The sequence below is a fragment of the Colletotrichum chrysophilum genome (genome assembly GCF_026319265.1).
Source record: "Colletotrichum chrysophilum strain AFK26 chromosome Unknown scaffold_79, whole genome shotgun sequence".
Taxonomy (NCBI): Eukaryota; Fungi; Ascomycota; class Sordariomycetes; order Glomerellales; family Glomerellaceae; genus Colletotrichum; species Colletotrichum chrysophilum.
In genome coordinates, this window is record NW_026517366.1 from 151,281 (window position 1) to 173,783 (window position 22,503).

At 53.5% G+C, this 22,503-nt stretch overlaps 6 protein-coding genes across 6 annotated transcripts; 5 read left to right on the forward strand and 1 right to left on the reverse strand.

Moving 5' to 3' along the window:
* Positions 1 to 3,710: 3,710 nt before the first annotated feature.
* Positions 3,711 to 6,204, forward strand: COL26b_008785 (uncharacterized protein; the record flags this gene model as incomplete). Its single annotated transcript, XM_053181533.1, has 5 exons — positions 3,711 to 4,044; positions 4,104 to 4,415; positions 4,470 to 5,654; positions 5,710 to 6,030; positions 6,092 to 6,204. 5 exons carry the CDS (start codon positions 3,711 to 3,713, stop codon positions 6,202 to 6,204), a joined length of 2,265 nt encoding a protein of 754 aa, XP_053034544.1.
* Positions 6,205 to 7,546: 1,342 nt separating this feature from the next.
* COL26b_008786 (uncharacterized protein) lies at positions 7,547 to 8,119 on the forward strand (the record flags this gene model as incomplete). The annotated part of the gene is made up of 2 exons (XM_053181534.1): positions 7,547 to 7,723; positions 8,036 to 8,119. The coding sequence occupies 2 exons, from the start codon at positions 7,547 to 7,549 to the stop codon at positions 8,117 to 8,119; spliced, it is 261 nt and encodes an 86-aa protein (XP_053034545.1).
* A 1,207-nt stretch (positions 8,120 to 9,326) lies between these two features.
* COL26b_008787 (uncharacterized protein) lies at positions 9,327 to 11,023 on the forward strand (the record flags this gene model as incomplete). The annotated part of the gene is made up of 5 exons (XM_053181535.1): positions 9,327 to 9,553; positions 9,606 to 9,692; positions 9,743 to 9,926; positions 9,982 to 10,371; positions 10,427 to 11,023. The coding sequence occupies 5 exons, from the start codon at positions 9,327 to 9,329 to the stop codon at positions 11,021 to 11,023; spliced, it is 1,485 nt and encodes a 494-aa protein (XP_053034546.1).
* Positions 11,024 to 11,623: 600 nt separating this feature from the next.
* COL26b_008788 (uncharacterized protein) lies at positions 11,624 to 13,570 on the forward strand (the record flags this gene model as incomplete). Its single annotated transcript, XM_053181536.1, has 1 exon — positions 11,624 to 13,570. One exon carries the CDS (start codon positions 11,624 to 11,626, stop codon positions 13,568 to 13,570), a length of 1,947 nt encoding a protein of 648 aa, XP_053034547.1.
* Positions 13,571 to 15,240: 1,670 nt separating this feature from the next.
* Positions 15,241 to 16,743, forward strand: IDH1 (isocitrate dehydrogenase (NAD(+)) idh1; the record flags this gene model as incomplete). The annotated part of the gene is made up of 3 exons (XM_053181537.1): positions 15,241 to 15,273; positions 15,597 to 16,606; positions 16,659 to 16,743. 3 exons carry the CDS (start codon positions 15,241 to 15,243, stop codon positions 16,741 to 16,743), a joined length of 1,128 nt encoding a protein of 375 aa, XP_053034548.1.
* A 3,484-nt stretch (positions 16,744 to 20,227) lies between these two features.
* Positions 20,228 to 21,826, reverse strand: COL26b_008790 (uncharacterized protein; the record flags this gene model as incomplete). The annotated part of the gene is made up of 3 exons (XM_053181538.1): positions 20,228 to 21,402; positions 21,453 to 21,686; positions 21,823 to 21,826. 3 exons carry the CDS (start codon positions 21,824 to 21,826, stop codon positions 20,228 to 20,230), a joined length of 1,413 nt encoding a protein of 470 aa, XP_053034549.1.
* Between the last annotated feature and the right edge of the window lie 677 nt (positions 21,827 to 22,503).

Below are 22,503 nucleotides of genomic sequence, written 5' to 3' on the forward strand. Positions count from 1 at the left end.
GTCTTTAGTCCGACTGCTGTACCAATAACTTTGCCATCGTTAGCAAGAATTGCATGTTGGCTCTATGCTAATGTCGTATCCGCCTGCTGTCCAACTGTCCTTAGACTCAGCCAGGTCGTGCGCATCGCCACGTTTCTGATATTTCCGATCCAAATAATCACAATGGCGGTGATCATGATACACTGTCTCGCGGCAAAGTGACCGTGGATACTTATTTCTGCCTGATATGGTCGGTGTCTCAAGCACCTCGGGGTTTGATCTGTACCTTATCGATCACATCTCTCCGTGCGGGTCTTATGATCTAGATGTAGAATTGATGTGATTTACGCAAGTGAGAACCCTTGTAGCGGTGCGATGAACAACGCCGTGAGCAGCACTAGCGACTCGGCTTCTATTCCGCCTCGCTCGAGATTCATCATTCATATTTAGGCTGGTGCTACGAACAATCGACAAACATCGTCAAGAATATTCAGAGCATAGGCTTTGTCGTCGTACGATCTCGGTCCGAATGTGACTGCTGGAAAAGGATATCTAAAGAGCTTCATGTTCTGAACAATAACCTGCTTGTCAGGGGCAAAACTCGAGTCCTGGTACAAGCCCCGTTGAAGGTGCGGGTGGTGGCATCTAGATGTCGCCTGACCAAACAAATTTCACCGGCTGTTTCTCCGCTTTTCATCGATAGGGTTTCGGGCACCAGAATGTCATGTCATACAACAGATGGGGTCCGGAAGAGATGTGTATTCAGGTGAAGTGGCTATTACCGGGTCTCTGTGCACATAAACTTTGGAGGAAAGGCATACGCTGAATTTCATCTACATGAAAGGCATGAGCGATGTACCAACAATGCAAGCGCGGGAAGATAGATGACCAAGATAATGAAACGGGCAGTCAATCGGCAAGTCTCTTTCTGATATGAGAGCGATGGGCGTATGGGTTTAGTTGGAAGTGAAAGGTGCGAATGAGGAAAAGCTTATGATATCGGTTTGAGAACAAATGCTGGAGTGATCATCCATCTGGCAAGACACTCCCGCCACGGGTGGCGTGCAGCCTGTTTCGTTTTCCAAGACAAGCAAAAGCAACTGATGATGCGATTTTTGGACATGCCAGATCATTGCTGAAACCATCAAATGGGAGGAACAATGTTGGAAGTGATCAGAAGTGAAGAAAGTCAGCCCTTTTGCCACGGGTGGCGTGACGATTGTGATAAGATCTGAACCGACCCAATGGCGAACTCCCGAGATGCAGCCTATCGCTTCCCACCGGCTGGAACCGACCAACACTCCATTCAACATCCAAGACGGGCACCTGCAATATGCAGTGATCTTTTGTCTCATGATGGGTGGTTCGTCTCATCCTGACGAGCCCAGCCAGCTCAAAGTTCGGGCAGGGCGTCTGACGGGCGAAGATGGTGGCCACCATTTCGCAAAGTTGCCTGCCCTGGCAGTAGACACTCAGATCGTTTACTTGGACCAACCAATTCGGATACGAATCACCGAGGCAGTCATGCATATCTCATTGTCCAAGCAGGCAGCCAGTCGAGTGCCCGCAAATCGCCAAGACGCTGGAACTTTTGCAGATCTTGGATAACCATAACGGGCAAGGCTATCATCGCGACCAATCACCCCAGAGCAGAAGGCGAATCCAGATGCCGCACGCTGACTCCCATCATACCCAAAGGGACCTGCGCAAAAGCGAGCGGCTGAAGTGCAGGGCGCGCGCATCACCTACCCTTTGCTGGTATGGAAGTCCGCATGTCACGAGCTCACCTGCACAGATGGCGGGCGCGTGTGGTGGTGTGGGTTTGTGTGTGCACTTTTTGACATGATCCCACCTGCCGAGCGAATTCGAAAAAAGCAAAGTCATCCCCTCGTTCAGAGCAAATCCCCGGTCTTCCAGCGCGGGCCATATGGGCCGTCTTGGCGGGAATGTCGTCCAACCCGCGCTGTGACCCAACCAACACCCCTTGATCGGGGCAAACCGCGGGCCAACAACAAGCTTGTGGGCCTACCTCCAGATAAGGACGGAATGGCGCATTGGCTGCCTTTTCTCGTTTGCCTGCCGTCAGATGGGGGCGGGAGTCTGGAGGAAGCCCAGGCCTAGTGTTCAGGATGCGTCCAAGCAGGCATTTCCAGCGAAACGGAAATAAGTGGGAATTGTCAGTTGATGGTCACTGTGTAGGACCCAGGTTTGAGATAGAAGCGCCCGTCGACCGTCGTCTGGAATCGAGATTTGCAGGGAGCCATCAGACAGAACACAATGCGGTAGCGCCGTTTGTGGAAATGTTTGTCGGTCTCTGCATTCAACACGTCCAACAGATGGGTTCCAACACGGCTGCTGAGATCAGCTGGTGCTCACAAAAGTGCCGCCGGGGGTGCGACCTGTACCTTGAGTAACGTTCGTTACTCATCTTATCCGCAATCGGCGCGCGTAGTATTGCTGTGGGGAAAACTCGGAACTCTCCCACTTGTCGGCCGTTCTCCGATTCCCGCGAAGGAAAAACAATGGCCAGCAGCGCTGGCTGGGGAACAGCAGCGGCAAACCGCGACAAGCCTTTGCCAACCGCTTCAAGAGATCCGGCCGAGAGGTTGCCCAGACGGGCGCGCTGCAAAAGAACCTCTGGTCGAACTTTTGATTCTCTTGGTTGGCAAGGGGGAAATGGAATGCCAACACGGCGTCGCAACGGCCGCCCTTCCAAGAGTGCTTGACATGTCTTGCCTCTCTGCGCCGAGCCGTGGCACAGTCGAATGGCGAACAGGCACCTCGCCGACAACCACCGCTCACTTGACGAGTTGGAGGGGGAGAACCACAATATATAGGCGGCTTGGCGGAGCCCTTGGCGGCATGGCCAAGACGTCCGAGTCGGGGGTTGTCGCCGGGATATTGCAGCAGAAGCGGAGTCCTCCCCCGGGGCCACAGGTCCATCGACCTCTCCTGATAAGGAAGCTGGTTGACGCTGGTCGACGGCACCGACCAACCGCGACGGCGGACGGGAGGTCGACCTCGCGCCGCCCAGCCCTCCATTCTCGAGCCGATTCTGTGATCCGGAAGGGTGGCCCCAGGACCTTTTGATCTGCGACGTTCGCGCCGCAGGGATGGGGACGGGCTGCTCGACAGAGACATGTCCCATCCCGATTCCGTGCCTCCTGACTGGTCGCGGGCAGAGAGTCATGACACATCAGGTTATTGTTCTGCCAATCGATGAGGTGGTTCTTGGGAATTGAATCGACTCACAGATTACCCAGCAAATAAACTATTCGACAACTGGGGAACACATTGGCTCCCCCTCTGCTGATCGATAACGGCCTTGGCACGCCAGGGCCCTTTTGCTCCTCGGATTTCGGCCGGCCGTCCAGACTCGGTGATTCCCCAAACCACCTGCGGAATCTGGTAATCGCCATTACGATCGTTGGTTGTCGTCGACGCCCGCCATGGGTATCAGCCGCCACCCCCATGAGAGGCAAAAGTTCCATGGCCCTGGTACCCTAGAAGGGTCGGATGGTCAGTTGCTGCATGGCGGCGGTCCCCGGTATGCGTTCGGAGCTCCAGCCGTGAATTCTTAAAAGAGACCTGCAGACCACCGCCTCCGTCGAGGGCTTTCGCTTCTCTTTTGACATCAAGCCAGGTCTCTCTTTGCCTAGAGCCAGCCAGCACAGCCAGCCGGTGTGCCGACTTGAATCCGACAAGCACCAACCTCGACGAACCTCGTCAACATGGGGGCCACGAACCCCATCCCCGGGCCCATCCAGGCCGAGACGCAGATTCCCTCTGTGGATCCTGCTCACGACCCCAACATCGTCACCGAGAAGATCCGTCACTCTGAGCAGATTGACGATCTCAAGAGCGAGCTCAGCGATGGCGACCAGATCACGGATCTCTTCAGCCCGTTTCCCGAGGTCAAGGGCATCGAGCCTGAGGAGAACCCCTTCACCATCCGTGCCGTTCTGACGGGTATCATCCTCGGTTCTCTCGTCAATGCCTCGAACGTGTACCTCGGTCTGAAGACCGGTTTCTCGTTCACCGCCACCATGTTCGGTGCCATCTTCGGTATGTCTTGCCGTACAGGTGATGCAGAGAGACTTACTCAACTAACACACGAACTCTAGGTTATGCCATCGTTCAAGTCCTAGCCAAGACGGTCCCGCACATGCCCATCCTCGGAGGCCGTTTCGGTCCCCAGGAGAACTCCATCATTCAAGCATCTGCCACCGGTGCCGGTGGCATGTCCGGTCTCTTCGTCGCGGCTCTCCCGGCCATGTACCAGCTCAACCTCATGTCCGACAACCCCCGTGAGGACTTTGGCCGCATCTTGACCATCACTGTCGTCTGCGCCTTCTTTGGCCTTTTCGCTGCGGTTCCTCTTCGCAAGTTCTTCGTCATCAACGTTGCTCGCGAGTTGAACCTTGTTTTCCCCACACGTAAGTTGGACTCACTGTGCTGAACTCCCAAGCATCCGCTGACAAGAGCAACAGCAACTGCGACTGCCCTGACTATTCGTTCCATGCACGCCGTCGGCAGCGGTGCTGCGGACGCTGTCAAGAAGATCAAGACCCTCGGATACACCTTCGTGGGTGCTCTGGTTCACATTGTCGTGTCCCAGTACGCGGATGGAATCCTCCACAACTGGCACATCTTCACCTGGTTCTACATCTGGAGCGGCTACAAGAACTGGGCCATGAACATCGAGAACTGGGGCTGGTACATCCAGATCACCCCCGCCTTCTTCGGCTCCGGCATGCTCGTCGGTCTGAACGCCGCCTGGTCCTGGTGGGGAGGAACTTTCTTCGCCTGGGGCTTCGTCGGCCCTCTCTTGGTCAAGTACGGCGAGGCCGTCGGTGTTGCCCGAGCTCCGGACGACCCCAAGTGGCACGACAGAGTCGCCTTCAACGGCATGACTATCAGCGATGAGCCTGACTGGGTTCCTTCTCCCCGCTACTGGTTCTTGTGGCCCGGCGTCATGGTTTTGGTGTGCTACTCCATGGCTGAGTTCGTCCTCCACATTGGTGTCATCCTCGACGGTGCCAAGTTTGCCTTCCGTTCCGGTGCGAGAAGCATCAACAACCGCCTCCAAGCCAAGGGAAAGTCGAACGAATTCCTTGCCAAGCATGCTGCTAAGGCTGATGCTGCCGATGGTCTTGTTGAGGACTTTGCTCCTCCCAGCCAGCAAGTCCCAGCCTGGGTTTGGGCTACTGGTACCCTTGTCTTTGTCGTTGTGGCCTGCATTGTCTGCCACATTCAGTTCCACATGAACGCTGGCCTCGCCATCCTTGCCTGTATCTTGGGTCTTCTCTTTGCCTTCCTTAGCATTCACGGAGGTGCCGTCACCGACTGCACTCCTTTGACTGCTTCTGCCAAGGCCTCTCAGCTGGTTTTCGGCGGTGTCACAAAGGGACAAGGACTTGAGATGCACAATGCACAGCGCATCAACCTCATTGCTGGTGGTATTGCCTCTGGCACTGCGGACGTGGCTACTGCTCTTGTCAGCGACTTCCGTGTTGGTTTCCTTCTTCGCACCCCGCCCCACTTGCAGTTTTACGCACAGGCCATCGGTGCACTCGTTAGCGTGTTCTTAGCGCCAGGAGTGTTCGTACTGTTCATGGCTGCGTACCCATGCATCTGGCATGAACTTGACGCAACAGAAGAATGCGCGTTTCTTGGTAGGTTTTTCGCCCTCATTTTTCCTGGATTTTCAAGCTGACCCGGTAAATGCAGCGCCTTCGGTAACGGCTTGGCGCGCTGTAGCGGAAGCTGTGACCCTTCCTCAACTTCCTATTACTCGTTCTTGTGGCATTTTCACGATCGTGATGGGTGTGGTGTGTGTCCTGCAAGCCGCCCTCAAGAACTTCTACCTTGTGGGCAACCGCACCAAGTACAGGGACTACCTTCCCAACTGGATGTCCATCGGTGTTGCCTGGGTTCTGGGACCCGATTCTGGCTATGCCAATGCCATTATGTTCGGAGCTATCACTGCTTGGTGGTGGCGCAAGTATTTCCCCAAGAACTTCGAAACTCACTGCTTCGCGGCTGCCGCAGGTAAGATAACCTCAACCAGAACTTGATTCACTGAATAAAACAAAACTGACTCTCAAATCAGGTCTGATTGCCGGAGAAGGCTTCGGTGGTGTGATCAACGCCGCGTTGGAGCTTGGTGGTGCCTCGGGCGCATTTTACGGCACTGAGATCGCAATCCCCGGTGGAACATGGTAAACTCTGGCTTCGTAGACCACTCTATAATACCCTTCATATGCCACCTCAATAATATCTACGCTCTCTAATTCATTATTCATTCCAAACATGAACCTGGTGAAGTTGGCCGATGATCCGCTCGTAAGAGTGGGGCCCCGCAGAGCCGTTCCGGGCCCCACTCCAGCCGGTGTCTCCAGCAAAACTCCCGGAGCGGAGTTGGAAAGACCCGCCGCTGCCGGCACCCTCCTTCCTACCGGCGCACTCCTTTCTACCTGGGTCCTTCTTCCTGCCCGCGCCCTTCGTATCTGCGACCGGAGGGAAGCACGTCGCATACCTCTTGCCCTTCCGGCGCTGCGTCGACCAGTTGCGGAAGGGTATTCGAGAGTGTGGACGAGCACGAAATCGTGCGCTGGTTTTTCTTGCTGTAGAGAAAACGGATTTCCAGGGTTGACAGTTTTAATACTCGCCGGCCGTCGCTTGCATAGGTGCCCAGGGGGCAAACCTTATAAGCACAGAGGGCGAATTGCTGTGCTGTATGCCCCTCGAACCCGAAAGCCGGAAAAGATGACAAGCTGTACCCCGATCGTTTTGACCGGGTCGCTGTAAACAACTGCAACGCGAAGCAAAGACATTGACAATGTGGTTGTTATCCCCGGTTCTGAACTGTTCAACTAAGCTGGCCGGCAGCCCAGTGCAACTGGTGGGTCCGCAATATCTGTGGAAAGCTCTCCGCGGAGACCGAACGATGGACGCTCCTGTGCCGCCTGGTACCGAAGTGGATTCAGGCGGCGCTTCAGCTTCCGTACTCGTCCCGTATTGATGAAATAAATGATGCGGTTAATATGAGAATTGAAGTTAATTCGAAATCTGATGATACGGTCGTCATCACGAGGATAACATGTGACTGGATCCGAATGGTTATTCAACGTTTCGCTTCTTTGCAAGTCCTGAGCATTAGAAGAGAGACTGCAGCCCGATCGAACCAGAGTAAAGCAGGACATCGACAACAATTGACACTGCGCTCGCGCCTGGATCATCTTCAAAACTCAATTATATTGACGGACTTATTCATCGAAACTCCGCGACCCGCAACGTTGTATATTTGTGGATATCATCGACCCGAGAGGCTCGCATTCAGCTTGCGAAACGAGCTGCGTGGTTTTGATGGGCTTTGAAGCACGAGTGAATATGGACGAGTGCATGGATGGGATTCCTCCGACGAGGCCGAACTCGCCGACATAAAAGACGGCGAGTTGGGCGTCTGAATTCACTTGTTGCAAGCACAACATTTCACACTACAAGCACAACATTCCATTTCCACACAAGAAACATATCTCATAAACACTTTGTGTCAACACTAAACATGCACGCTAAGATCGTTCTTACTGCCCTCTTCGCCGCCATGGCGATGGCCAACCCCGCTGTTCTGCAGTCTGATTCCTCAGAGCACCCCAAGCTCATTGGCCGTCCCAAGGGTAACAACCCCGGCTCTGGAGCTAGCTGCTGCTCGTCTACCCCTGGTGTCTGCCAGTCTTCATGCGTAAGTCATAGCTCCCTTAGCCGGAAAGTTTTGTTACACAAATGTTAATGGCCTCATAGTGCCCGGTTGGATGCCCCTAAAGGATGCGTCGATGATGCATCGACTTGTCCGACGATGTCCGGTTGCGCCAACGGGAGGGCTACTTGAGGTCTGGTCGTGCCCGCCGTAATCCAGGAAGGCATACTGTCCACGCGGTTGCACATCGGGCACAAGTTAGGGTAGTTGAAACCAATATAAGGGGGCTTTTCCAGAGTGACTGGACGGGCCGTGACCAATATCGCAACTAACATGTATGTGACTTCTAGAACTTAGCTAGATATCTCCGTCCACGACTCCGAAGAAGGGCCACACCTAGTAGCGCCACAGATGCTCCACTGTGCCGTATCCAACGCTTAAGCTGACAAGTTTTGAGAGGAATTCATGATCTCATTGGAGAGACACAATATCCACGATATCTATTTCCTCGCCAAACTCCCCTACCTGCGTGTTAGACAAGAGACGGCCGACGTCTCTTTTCATCTCATCGAACTTTCTCCAGGGCGAAGAGGAAAGATGTTAACACATAAGGCGTCAGGCCCCGACGGAAAGCGACCCTAAAAATATTGAACAATTACCCGTAAGAAGCCTCAGCTAGGCACGCTATTGCTCTTTCCTTCTAAGTTCTCTTCTTCGTGGGTTGCCGCCTGTAGGCGTACCTTTTCGACAACCGTATGACTCTCACGGGGAAATACCCGAGGGCCAGGATGGCCTGGGTCACAGAGAAACCTCCGCCAATGGAGTATGTGAAGAGGGCGCCAGTTGCCAGGAGACAGGGGACAGTGGTATTTCCCTCTTTTGCGACGAGAATGTTGAGCTTCTTCTGATAAGGTGTACTCTGTTAAACTCGTATTCTCAGAAAACATCCATCGCTTGCCGTTCTCCCCAGATAACGCTCCTATTCATTGCTTTTGACGGCGTATGTGCCTTAGTCAGTGCAAAACGATTCTTGCGGAGATGCTTTTCACCGCATCTTACACGTCAGCGGCTGACATGAGGCTCCTTGCCCCCTTGGCATCATCCCTGGTTGGGACTTCAGAGTCTTGGTCTCTTGGCTGACCAAACAACACCATGCAAACACCCCGCACCCCAGACTCGCTCGTGTCCACAAACCCCTTTGCCAACTCTTGTCAACTCCTGGGCGAGAATGCAACGGAGGTTCTCACAATGCCGTGATGTCATCCCAATTTTCGTGCCCATGAAAATTATGTGTTGGTACCAAGAATACCCAAGGAAACCCCGCAAAGTCCCAAGCCAAACCAAGCAATCCTGCAAAGGCGCCAATGTTTTGAAAGCGAATAATATTCTCATATCTAAGATGGAAATCTTCCAACGCAGATGGGCCACGCGGAGACGAGTGCGGAGGCAATCTGGGGTTGTGTGGGGAAGATTTGAGAGGTTAAAAAGGTAGCAAAGATGGACTGCTCAACTTTTATGGCTTTCGGTCGTCCGTTTACTCCCTCTCCCTCTCCGTCTTGTCCTTGTTTGTTTGCGTTCTTCGTAGCGCTTTCCGATGCCCAACGATAACTTACCAACTCCGCCTGCGGTCCAAGATCCCCGAGACGTCATGGGAGCTTCGGAAAAAGTCACTAGCGAAGCTGTCAACCTCCACAGCGTACCTACTCAGCAATCCGAGAACGGAAAAGGAGCTTGTGTGCGGAACGCTGTTGGAGCGCTGGGCATCCCCGGCTGGGAAGCGAAACAAAGCAAGATCGTCCGGACGCTGGACATGACCTTGCTCCCTCAATTGTGGATCCTCTACATGTTTAACTACCTGAACCGGACCAACATCGCGTATGGGCCAAATTCCAGTATAGATCTTCGAAAAACTGACTTTGAGAAATAGCCAGGCGCGTCTTGATGATGACTTCGGGGCTACCCTTAACTTAGGAAACACGGACTACAGCACCGCGGTAGCCCTGCTCACTGTTGGGTAAGTAAACACCATGGCTGCAGCGCGCCAACTTATCTGACCCTTCTCAGATACATGCTCGCGCAGCTGCCTTCAAACATGCTCATCACCAGAGTGCGCCCAGCTGTCTACCTTCCAGTTTGCGCAATTCTCTGGTCTGGCGTCTCAGCCGCCACTGCAGGCGTGTCGAGCCCCGGCGAGCTGTTCGCCGTTCAGTTCGTTCTCGGAATCATAGAGGCACCGCTATTTCCTGGTGTACGTCATGACAAGTCACCACTTGTCTGGTCTTTTAGTACTGACTCTGGTGCAGGCTGTCTATCTGATGTCATGTTGGTACACTCGCAGAGAGCTAGCCCTTCGTACCGCGCTCCTCTACTCTGGCCTTGTTCTCGCACAAGCTTTCTCGGGATTGATCGCCGCTGGGGTCTTCTCAGGCATGTCAGGCGCAGCAGGTATTGCCGGCTGGAAGTGGCTTTTCATACTAGAAGCAGCACTTAGCGCCTTCTTTGCACTGACTGCCTTCTTCATCTTGCCCAACTATCCTCACTCGAAGACCGGAGGTGCGATGTGGTCGATGACCGAGGAGATGCGAAGAATCGCAGTGGCTCGCATCGAGGATGACCGGGTGGAAGAACCCACCGATTTGACCGTATGGCATGGGCTACGCCTGGCGTGGACGGATGTCAAGACATACATCTTTGTAAGTCGATCACCGAGCCATGCTCTCGATCATCACTAACTCTTTCATTGTGCAGATCTTCATGAACATCTTCATGACATCCTCCTACGGATTCAACAACTTCTTCCCCACAATGGTCCGTGGTTTCGGCCTCGGCAGCAGCACCATGGCTCTCGTACTCACTGCTCCGCCTTACATTGTCGGTACCATCGTCTCGTTCTGCGTGGCGTGGTCTTCGGACAGTAAGAAGGAAAGAGGATATCACATCATGATCAACAACTGCCTTTCCATCACCGGCTTCGTCATCTCGGTCGCAACTCTCAACACGCCCGCTCGATACACCGCAGCATTTCTCTACACCACCGGCAGCTTCTCAGCAAACGCACTAGTCTACACATGGGCAGTTTCAACGCTCAGCCAGACACCCGAAAAGCGCGCTGCCGGCGGCGCCATCGTCAATATCATGGGCCATCTGGGCAACGTCATCTCTCCCTACTTCTTCCCGGACAGCGACTCGCCGAGATACACCATGGCAATGATTCTTCAAATCGTGTTCGCAGGTCTGACTTTCTGTATGGCGTTCACTTCTAAGACGTACTTGAGGAGGCAGAACAAGAAGTTGAGGGCCGTGGCGGATGATACTGGGGCTATGTACAACCCTTTCACCACGTGAAAGCCAAGATTCTGCCTAGATTTGCCGTCTTTAGCGGTCAGGGCTTAGCGACTTAGCATCGTCCCTAGAATCCGCAAAATAAGTCCAGATGCGTACTCATTTTGTGGGTTCCGTTAGCAATTGTCATAGAGTACCCGCTACAGCTCGTTCCACTCGGTGCGGCTGAACAAAGCCAGCCCTAGCAATAGAATTTGTTGATTAGTTGTCGCTCCGAACCTTTATCTGTGCTGGCTAGGTTCCTGCTTCCCGCGGGTCGCGAAAGCTAGTTTTCCTTCGAGCCAGCCCTATGTCTGAACTACAAATTAGGAGATGCTCCCGACAACGTTACTCGAAAGCTAAGCCTTGGTAACGGCGAGACCGATTGGCCTGTGGAGCGTCCAAGTCGGCAATTTACCGGTGTGCCAAGGATGGTAACGCCCTCCCACCGGCACGATGGGGTCCAAACTGTGGCTTAACACCCCTGGACTATATCAAGATACAGTACAACGAATCATCGCGGACTCTATTTAAATGGCATCTGTCTTGTTGCTCCAGATGTACTTGCGATAACGCTCAAAGACTTTTTTCTGTACGTGTTCATCCTTCAGCACGTCGTCAGCCATGTCGGACCACTCTTCGCTGCAGCAACGCAGAGCTGGCGGAGGCCATTCCAGTGACCAATCCAGCGGCGTACAAGAGACCCTGGACGAGTCCATCCTCGGCCACCTCTCCCAGCTCTTCAACAAGTATGCCGGCTCAAGCGACAAATGGACCCGGGATCAGCTCAGCGTCTTCATGCAGCACGTGCAGGCGGAGGACCCGAACGGCGCGGCGGGCTACCTCGTCGACAAGGACGAGCTGGACATATTTGACCTGATCAAGTACGTGTCCTCACCATGCGGGAACATGCTAGAGGTGGCGCCGCCTCAGGACCTCTCGTGGCCGCTGAGCAGCTACTTCATTAGCTCGAGCCACAATACCTACCTCACCGGAAACCAGCTGTCAAGCGACTCGAGCACCGATGCGTACAAGGACGTCCTTCTGCGCGGGTGTAGATGCATTGAGATTGATGTGTGGGACGGGAAGGAACAGTACAAACCCGGCTTTGACACAGAAGTGACCGAAACGTCTGAGAAATCAGAAGCTGCTGCCACCGACGCCGCTCCTCAGAATATCGGTTTCAGAGATCGAATGGTTATGAAGGTCGGCCGGTGGATGATGAACAAGTTCGAGCCTGTCGATCCAGATGGGAGAACTGTCGACGAAAGGCTGTCGGACATCATCCAAGCAGAGCCCCGCGTTCTCCACGGCTTCACCATGACGAAGGAGGTCCTCTTCCGCGACGTCTGTCGAGTCGTCAGGGACTACGCCTTCGCCACCTCAGACCTGCCACTCATCGTCAGCTTGGAGGTACACTGCACGCCTCTCCAACAAAGCGCCATGGTCGACATCATGGAAGAGCTGTGGGGAGAATACCTCCTGCCCGCACCCACGGGCACGCCGGAGGCCCTGCCGTCGCCGGACCAGCTGCGGAAAAAGATTCTGGTCAAGGTCAAGTACGTCCCCGAAGACGAGAAGGACGACGCCGACAGTACCACCGCCGCCGAAAGTCTGGACGACGACAGCAGCATGTTCGAGGTCGTCACGGAAGGCAACGAGCGTAAGACGAAAAAGGTCAAGCCGCCCAAGGTCACGTCGCGGCTGAGCCGTCTGGGCATCCACACGCGCGGCATCACGTTCAAGTCGTTCGAGCAGCTCGAGGCCTCGATGCCGAACCACATCTTCTCGCTGTCCGAGAAGGCGGCCTTTGCGATCCAGAGGCGGATGCCGCGGGCGTTGTTCATGCACAACCGCGCGTTCCTGATGCGCACGTATCCGCATGGTATGCGGGTGGACTCGTCCAACTTCGACCCTGTAGCGTTTTGGAGGGCGGGTGTGCAGGTTGTTGCGCTGAATTGGCAATCGTGGGATGTGGGCATGATCTTGAATGAGGGCATGTTTGCGGGGTCTGATGGCTATGTGCTGAAGCCGGAGGGTTATCGCCAGCATGATGGGGCGAATGGCAATGAGGGGGAAGAGGAAGAGTTTGGATCAAAGATTGTCGGTAAGACGCTCGATCGGATCGCTGTTACGGTCCTCGCGGCGCAAAATCTTCCTCTGTTGAACAGGGATGACGATCCTGCCAAGTTCATCCCGTACGTCAAGGTCGGCCTGCACACGGAGCCAGATGCTCTGGCGGCGATGGTGAGCGAAGGCACTGGCGGAGAGCAGGTGAAGCAGGTCGGATACAGCGGCCAGACGAGCAAGAGCAGGGGCACCAGCCCAGACTTTGGCGGCGAGGTGATTGAGTTCTTGAATGTGGAAGGTGTCGTGCCCGAGTTGGCGTTCTTGTCATTCGTGGTGATGAACGATATTATTGGGCCGGATGTCATGACTGCGTGGGCGTGTGTGCGGCTGGACAGACTGAGACTTGGATACCGCTTCATCAGGGTGTTGGACAAAAGCGGTATGCCGACGAACGGTATTCTGTTGATCAAGACGGAGCTCAAGGAAGCCGCATTGTCATAGTATTCGTTGTGGTAATACATGATTAATTTTAATTGCGGTTCGGTGGCCGGTTGTCTCACGTGGTGATACTCTTCAATCTGAAAAGTCTCGACTAACAAATCTCCAAGCTCCGGTTTCGCGGACTTATCTAGGGACGATTCTTCATGAATGAACTGTAGAACATCAGCATAAAGCCAGGGACAATATCAACTCATAGTTAGACTCACTAATTATTCCATTGAGTGTTTGGTGAAGGTAAGGGCTTAGATGCGTCCAAAACAGTTGTGATGTAATACTGCTAAATCAACATCCAATGAAACAAGCAACCTGCCAAGAACAAATGTTCAAGGATATTTCATTATTACCGTCGTTATTGTTATCATCGTTATTATGAATGTTGTCCTCATCGTCGCTATTACTGTTGTTATCATCGTCACCGTCGTTTCCTCACGCGTACTTGAGTAAACATAAAATGTAGCCGCACAGGCATAGAAAATCTCGGCGATCTCTTATTGAATAGCATATTCAGCAGCCGAGAGGTGCCGCATGTCTCCTTTTACAGTGCGACGGGTTGCGACATAGCTGTGGGAAAGTGGAAAGCGGCTATCACAGTTTTTTGGTATTTTCCTTTCCACTTTTGAACCGTGAATATAATAGGCTTGTTTTTTTTTCCCTCTCTTTCTTATTTACTTTGAAAAGAAAAGAGAACAAATCTACACTAAGCTTCAAGGTACTCACAGCTATTTGTTCAATTTGCAACGATGGGGTGGCTCATTGGTGTTGATGAACTCGAAGCAAGCTCGGCCGAAATGGTGTCGCAATTATCGCAATTACGTGCTGGGGTTACTAAGGCCGACTTGGCGGTCTCAGAACAGAGTGGAGAAGCGGGATGGCGGGGAAGTCAGTGTCCGGCAAGAGTGGCGGATGCTGGAGATGGAGATGTCGACCTCAAGGAGGCCATCGCGATGCAATGCAATCAGATTAGATGTCGAGGCCCAATCAGCACAGCAGCGCAAAATTGTTTCCCACGTGTTTCAAACGAGCCAATTGAGTTCAGAAGCAGCGACTAACAAAGAAAGAACAGACGACGGGAGGACACGTGATAGCGACAATCGCTTTCCCCCTCCACATCCGGAGCTCAGCCGAGAAGGAAGTGTCGACATTAGCTAGTCCCAAAGGGGGATAGTGCCCCTTGTCTGGTTCCTTCCCTTCCCGAGAATTCAGTGAAGGCTCTTTCCTCTGGCGCAGCGCAGTCGCTCTTTCCCGCGGATGTCATCCTCCATTGTTCCGACCGTCCGGAAAAAAGAAGCGGGGCTTTTTCACGGTTTCAGCCACTCAGAGCGCTGAAAGCGGCCGCCACTGACGGAAGGCAGTCGCAGCCAGGCAGGTGCAGGTCCTCAAGGCACTGAAGGAAAGCCCGTCCAGGTCGGGTGGCACCTGCAGCGCAGTTTTTGTGGCAGGCAGTGGCATTGCAGTGCGGCATTTGACCCAGGCAAGCAGACCAAACTCTGGACAAGCAGGAGCCAACCTCGAGAAATCCCACTCTTTTTTCCCTACTCCTTCCCTTTCGCAGATAGGACCAGACCAGACCTAAACACCACCTCTCCTTCCTCCGACCTCCGAACCATTTTTTTGACGTTCGACCCTCTCCCCTCCGAATACCCTCACCAAGCACCACACGACCGCCCACGATGCTTTCCCGAGGATCCGCCCGCACTGCGCAGGTACGTGAAGAGACCCAATTGGCGCCCCATTGAGCCGAGGCCTGGTGTGTCCGTGTGTGGTGTAGTGTTTTTTTCGGCCGGTTGTGTGTAGCGCGGGCCGATGTTGGAGGGGAAGAAAGGACAACAACACGGCACCATCGCCATGTCTTGATAACGCCATGCGCAAGAGAATCAGCTGGGAATACGCACGGGAGAAGGCAGACAGACCAAGACGCCAATATGCACATACACACACATCACAGGCTCCAACAGCTCGGCTCCCCACTGCCACATAACCAACATATCAACACACAGACAGACATGGCTAACCCGCTGCCCTCCAGATTCTGCGCACCGCGCAGCCCGCGCGCGCCTACGCCACGGTCGGCTCTGACATCTTCAAGCCCACCAAGTTCGGCGGAAAGTACACGGTCACCCTGATCCCCGGTGATGGTATCGGTGCCGAGGTCGCCGAGAGCGTCAAGACCATCTTCAAGGCCGACAACGTCCCCATCGAGTGGGAGCAGGTCGAGGTTTCCGGCCTCAACACCACCTCCCCCGAGAAGACTGAGGACCTCTTCCGCGAGTCCGTTGCCTCCCTCCGCCGCAACAAGCTCGGCCTCAAGGGTATCCTCCACACCCCCATCGAGCGTTCCGGCCACCAGTCCTTCAACGTCGCCATGCGCCAGGAGCTCGACATCTACGCCTCCATCTCCCTCATCAAGAACATCCCCGGCTACCAGACCCGCCACGAGAATGTCGACCTCGCCATCATCCGTGAGAACACCGAGGGTGAGTACTCTGGCCTCGAGCACCAGTCCGTCCCCGGTGTCGTCGAGTCCCTCAAGATCATCACCCGCGCCAAGTCTGAGCGCATCGCCAAGTTCGCCTTCAACTTCGCCCTTGCCAACAACCGCAAGAAGGTTACCTGCATCCACAAGGCCAACATCATGAAGCTGGCCGACGGTCTCTTCCGCTCCACCTTCCACCGCGTCGCCAACGACTACCCTACCCTCGAGGTCAACGACATGATTGTCGACAACGCCTCCATGCAGGCCGTCTCCCGCCCCCAGCAGTTCGACGTCATGGTCATGCCTAACCTGTACGGTGGCATTCTGTCCAACATTGGCGCCGCCCTCGTCGGTGGTGCCGGTATCGTCCCCGGCTGCAACATGGGCCGCGACGTCGCCGTCTTCGAGCCCGGCTGCCGTCACGTCGGTCTCGACATCAAGGGCAAGGACCAGGCCAACCCCACCGCCCTGATCCTGTCCGGCTCCATGCTCCTCCGTCACCTTGGTCTCGACGACCACGCCAACCGCATCTCCCAGGCCATCTACGGCGTCATTGCCGACGGGTAAGTCTCAACCTCCCTTGCCTGCCTCAAATCCTAGCTAACAACCCCGCAGCAAGGTCCGCACCCGCGACATGGGCGGTGATGCCACCACCCACCAGTTCACCAAGGCCATCCTCGACAAGATGGACACCTTGTAAATTGCCCCACCATAATGTGTAGCTATAGACACAATAACACACACAACAACCTACACCTCGGCGCCGACCTTTTTTTCCTCGAACTCAAAGACCTTTCCCTGCGACATTAGACGTTGGTCCGTTTCCGTAAACAAGAGGCGCGACTTGGGGGCGACGAGAGATAGATACCAACCTACGCGGTCGAATTGCATAAAAGCGGAGGATGGTAAACAACTGTTAGAATTTTCTCTGTTTTTTTGGACACTGGGGAGCCCGGTGGGAAGGGGGGAGGTCTCGGCGGGAAGATTGTAGTTGTACCAAGTTGTACGTAGCATAGGAGTCACGCAAAGCATATGAATTCCCTTTTTCCGTCTTCAACTCTGGGTATCCAAGATTTCTTATGCGCATTGTGAGCGAGCTGTGGCAAGCGTTCCTGGTCACGGCATATCCTTTCCGCCCCATGACGAATTCCCCCGATGCGTTTCGCCAGCCATGGCCCGTGGGGTAAAACGATAGCCTCGTGCCGAGAAGCCCGTTCCAAAAATGTCCCGAACCACTTCAGCCTCGTCTTTCCCAGCGAACCACCGTCCTCGGATTGGACACGCTTGTGGGAGGCTGTTTCGGCTCGGAGGGGTGGTTCGCGTGCGGGTTGTGTGCTCGGGTAACGTCGGCAATCCGAGGGGTTGGCTCGGCTGGCCGAGTTTTTGTCTCGGGGTAAGTCGGAACGGCCGAGTTGAAGAATCGGAGAAGGAAGGAATTGTGGGGCGAATGTTTGTTGGTTGAAGAGTTGCGGTTGCTGAAGACAGGTTGTGAGTTGAGTATTTATAAAAAAGAGAATTTTCCGTCTGCTTTTGCTACCGAGAGCCAAATGGAATTAGCGTTCCAGAACGTGTGACTCTTATGGTTTCGTGATTTGCGATTTTCTTGTGTAGCTAGGTGGAAGTATTATATGGTCCTGGGATAAATGTCTGGCAACAGCTACCTAGAACATGAATAATGCCATCGTTAAAGAGAATAACTTGAAGATGAAGACGTTGAAGAATGACTCCTTAATTAAGATGAGTATTCGTGGAAATCAGATTTCAAGGGCTTCGCAGGCACGTTGTCACGAAGCATTCGATCGGTGTTTGCACAACTCCTAGAAATCGCACGACGCCGCCATCTTCGATTAGCGTACATTCATTACGACTCAGTGTGCTGTTGTGACATGGTATATATACTGCGGTGCGCTGTCGCATGAAGAGCAGGTCGGGTTGATGTATGTACCGTGGTTCATTGCCGGTTCACGCCTGAGTATATATTTGTCGAGGTTGTTGCAGCATGCCTCTTGCTGGAATCAGCAATGGCAAAACCCACCGCTCCCTTCTACTTTCATGGGGACAGGCTATTTCTCTGGCTTATCTAGTGGCAGAGGTGCTTGCGAAATTCAATTCGTACATGACAAATTTGTGGCCAGAGATCATGAGGTATGATACGGCTGATAATACCTGTAGGACGACCGAGATGCAGGACGCACATATCAAAAACCGGATGTTGAATGATACTTCACTGTCGCGTGTGAAGACAAGTGCAAGGTCAGGGAAGTAAAATCTACCCGTGTGAAACTTAGGAAAGGAATCATTCTGACCTATCATTTATTTTGTTACTTCTTTCATTTTGGATGAGAAAGATAGAGAGCCCGAGAGAACGTCAAAACGGCTGGGGTAGTAACGAATCTGCGAAAGACTTGTTCTGGTATTGATAATGCTTCCGCTTTTGACACCCTCGAGGCAGCCCGGCCTTTTTATTGCTGCACATGCGCTATCCATGACTAGAGTCTGAATTCTTTTAACCTACCTAGCTGAAGGATGGAGTAATTTCCAATAGAGGCACCATGTATTTGCAGAAATGGGAGATGTGGCGGAGTTATTCACATATGAGGAGCGTTGCCTCCAGCTGCCACATGTGTTCCCACCTCTGAAGGATTGCCAAGGCTGCTGCTGGACTATGAATTTAGCGTACTCAGGGACTGTTGAAGCGTTGCAACGCGAATGGCCGAGTTCTAGTGATGTTTTCCGACTCCGTTTCATGGAGGATTGGAAGTCTGATGATCAGCTTAGGTCTTCTCGTGAGCCTATGAAAGGGTTCAACTCCAACTCACGCACATCTCATTTCTGAGGAATGATTACGCAGATACTGATATGACAGAGGAAGTGGGGAACAGAGATTCAAAGGTAGATAATGCGCCACATGCCGAAATGCACCCTAGCTGAGATAGCGTCTTATGCTGGGGCGATGGCTACAATATATTCTTGTCGGCTGATTCTCAGTTGTACGAAGAGGCAATGGCGCGGTTCGATCGATTCCTGTGCCGTTCGCCATTTTTAGAAGACTTCTAATGCTTTTATAATCCATTGTCGTCGTTCCTCGTAATGTTTGACAATCAAACTGCCGTTCGATGATTGCATCATGGTGTAGTGCTGGTGCTAATGAAGACAGGGTTAGTCTCGAAGTCGCAATTCAGATGGGGATGTGAAACAGTCTTGAGCGACGGGATAAAAAGCTTTCAAATAAGCTTTCCGATGATCATCAAAAACAGCTTTCGGCTACAGGCAATAATGCATTCAATCCTCCATGTCCAAATCTGCCCTCCAAGTGCAGAGCCCTCCTCTCGCAAAACGTACTGTTAATTCCCTTTTGCCTCCCCTTGTTTATTACGATACGGATGAGAGTCATAATAACCCCCGGACAAAAGTGAAAGATAGATCGAGCCAAAGCGGTGATAATGACGAGACTTGCGAAGGAAGTTTGGTTTTCAACTCGCCTAGACACAATCATGACGAGGCAGTGCCATTCCGCAAACGCAACTTGCAACTCATGACCAAGCACGAGACTTGGAGACTGAGTGTGGAATTCCACTGACGGGCCATTAAATGTCTGTCGTGTCTGCGTCAACTTGTGATTCGTCGCTCTTCGGTAGCAGTCTACCGGGAAAACAAGGAGACTGATCTGGCCAGGGGCTGCAGGGCACGTATGAAGGCCAGCAAATAGGAAACTACTTAAGGACGACTCGGAATTTTCACATTAGGACAATAATGCCTCTGCATCCGACCCTCCTAGTCTGGAATTGACATGCCGCGTGGTACTTGCTAAGGCGCGTCGTGGTAAAGCCTCAGTGGTCTTTAATGCCTTTCCTAGCTTCAACCGAGCCGGGTGTTTTATGCCGTTATCTCAATACTTACGAAATGAACAAGAAAAGCAGCCAATGAGGACAGTTTACAAGTCGGGCTCCAGTTTACTTCTACACTGCTTGGATAGGAACTCGAAAGTTGTTGGGGCCATTAATAACTTCGGTGGTAGTTCATTTGCACTGCCTGGTGAAACAGATGACACGTTTCTTTTGAGGTTGCATGACTTAAACATTATGGATGAATTCTCGCGTTTCACTACTTTATGTGACTGGAATATTACATGTCATGTGGATGATCATGAAAATCGTTTGTTAGTTTTCGACAGCCCGAACCCTTCAGACAGGAATTTTGAACCCTGAACGACGGAGGTTCTGGAAAACACCAGTCGGATCATACTTGGCAGAAGCGGCTTTGAGCTTAGAAACAGCAGCCTCTCCAAAGGTTGAAATGGCATCTTGCACCTTGTGGGCATAGTTGAGGTACTTCCACTCCCATGCGACGCCCAGAGAGACCGCGTGGGCCTCCACGTCGTCAATGTAAGCCTTGATCAGAGGGAATGCAATCGCCTCCTTGTCAGCACCGTTGATGGCGAACGTAAGCAGAAACATGATGCCATTGCCCCTCTGGATGTAATGGTCCAGACCCATGATGTTGCCTCCGTTCTGGACGCCCTTCTCAACGATAGACTTGGTGATCGGTTGAAACATGCAGAGGGTGTTGAAGCCGGACTCGACGCCGACAGCCGCCTCCAGATCCGCAACGAGTGTGTAATGCTTGTCAGCTGCGTAGTTGATGATGCGAGCGTCATTGTCAAAGGCCAAGGTGAACCAGGCGTTTCGGAAACCAGGAGGCTGACCTTGGCCGAGCTCATTGGAAACGTTGGACATGAGGTCAAGCTTAGTGGTGTCCTGCGTGATGTTGCCGGCGGCAAAGTATCCATCAAATGCCGTGGGTCTCACCTCGCCCAAGGCGTTCTCAATCGCAGCGTTGAGGAACATGCCGCCCGCCGAGGGCAGGTACACCCAGTACATGATGGACGAGCTGTTCTCGTCCTTGTAGACGTTCTCCGTGAAGTCTACCAGGGCATCGACGACCTTCGGGCCGGAGCTGAGGTCGTAGAAGATGTTGCCGCCCCAGATGACGGGGTTCGTTGGGTCGGGGAACTCGATGGCGTACATGTCGAAGCGAGTGACGAGGCCGAGGTTGGCGCCGCTGCCCTTCAGGCCCTGCCAGAGGTCGGGGTTGGAGGTCGCGTTGGCGTTGACGATGGAGCCGTCGGCGAGAACCACCTCGAAGTTTGCCACGTTGTCGGCGGCCATGCCGTGGGATGCCGAGTGGAACGAGTTGCCGCCGCCGGTGATGAAGCCACCGGTGCCCACAGTTCCGGCCCGGCCGCCGGTGACGACGACGCCGTGGGGCGCGAGGGTGTCGTAGACGGTTTGCCAATGGCCACCGGGCTGGATGGACGCGAGCTTGGTGTCCGGGTTGTAGGTGGTGCCGTTCATGTACCCTCGGAAGTGTCAATGTGAAGTTTCCTAATGCGATCAAGAGACGACGTACCAAAGTCGATAGTCACACCATCCTCAACGCTGTTCGACCCGGCAAAGGCTCCGTGACCCCCACCACGAACGCCAAATGTGCAGTCATTGGCGACCAATGTCTTGATGATGGCAGACACATCCTCGGCAGACGATGGCTGAGCGATGCACCACGGGTTGAGAGCTGCACTGACGGACCAGTATGTACTCATGCGATCCGTATAGTCGGTCGAGTCAGGGAAGAACACCTTGTCAGCTAGACCAGTCGTCTTGCTCAGTTTCAAGCACTGTCCACATGATGAGTATCGCTATCGACTCTTAAAGCATCCCACATGGCACAAAGAGGAAAAAGGGGAACCGCCAAGACCTGGAGAAAAGGGACAACGACTCACGCATGCCGTCGAATCAAGGTAGGTCTGCTGTGCCAAGACAGTCGAGGCACACGAAGCTGCAGCGCCCAACGCGAGACTCGCGCTGGTTGACTTCATGGTTTCGGCTTTGGCCCGGAGGGATGGCTTTGGTGGAATTGACTGCCCGGGCAAGATACCTTAGGTGTGCGATCACTAATTGCACCTCGCAAAACCAAGCCAGAAGAGGCGCACTGAATGAGAGAATATGGTTACACACCAACGAAGAGGAATACCAGAGCAGCCGATTTCACGCGATTGCCGTGGTCTCGTCCTTATATTCGGCTCGTCTCGCCGGCCTGCGGAAGACATTATCCTTTGCAGCTGGTGTGCCGTGGACCCCTGTGAGACCTAGCACCGGAGGACTAGCCCGTCAAGATGCATTGCAGGAGGGGTTCAAAAGACCTGCGCAGTAGGGTGGCATCGGGAGTGTCAATAGAGCAATCTTCTCGGGTTGCGAAGATTTATTGATGCGACATCGATGAACGCCTCGACGTGGGAGTGGCCGAGCTGCGTTGGCAGACTCACTTGCATCGAAGTAAACCTAGGGTCCTGGGCACGCGGAAGTGGCTGATCTGGTCCTGAGTCCGGCCAACAAGTCCAATCAAGGGTCTTCGCTAGAAGCCCTAGGTGTTGAAAAAGTGGTGATCAATGTCGTTTATGTAC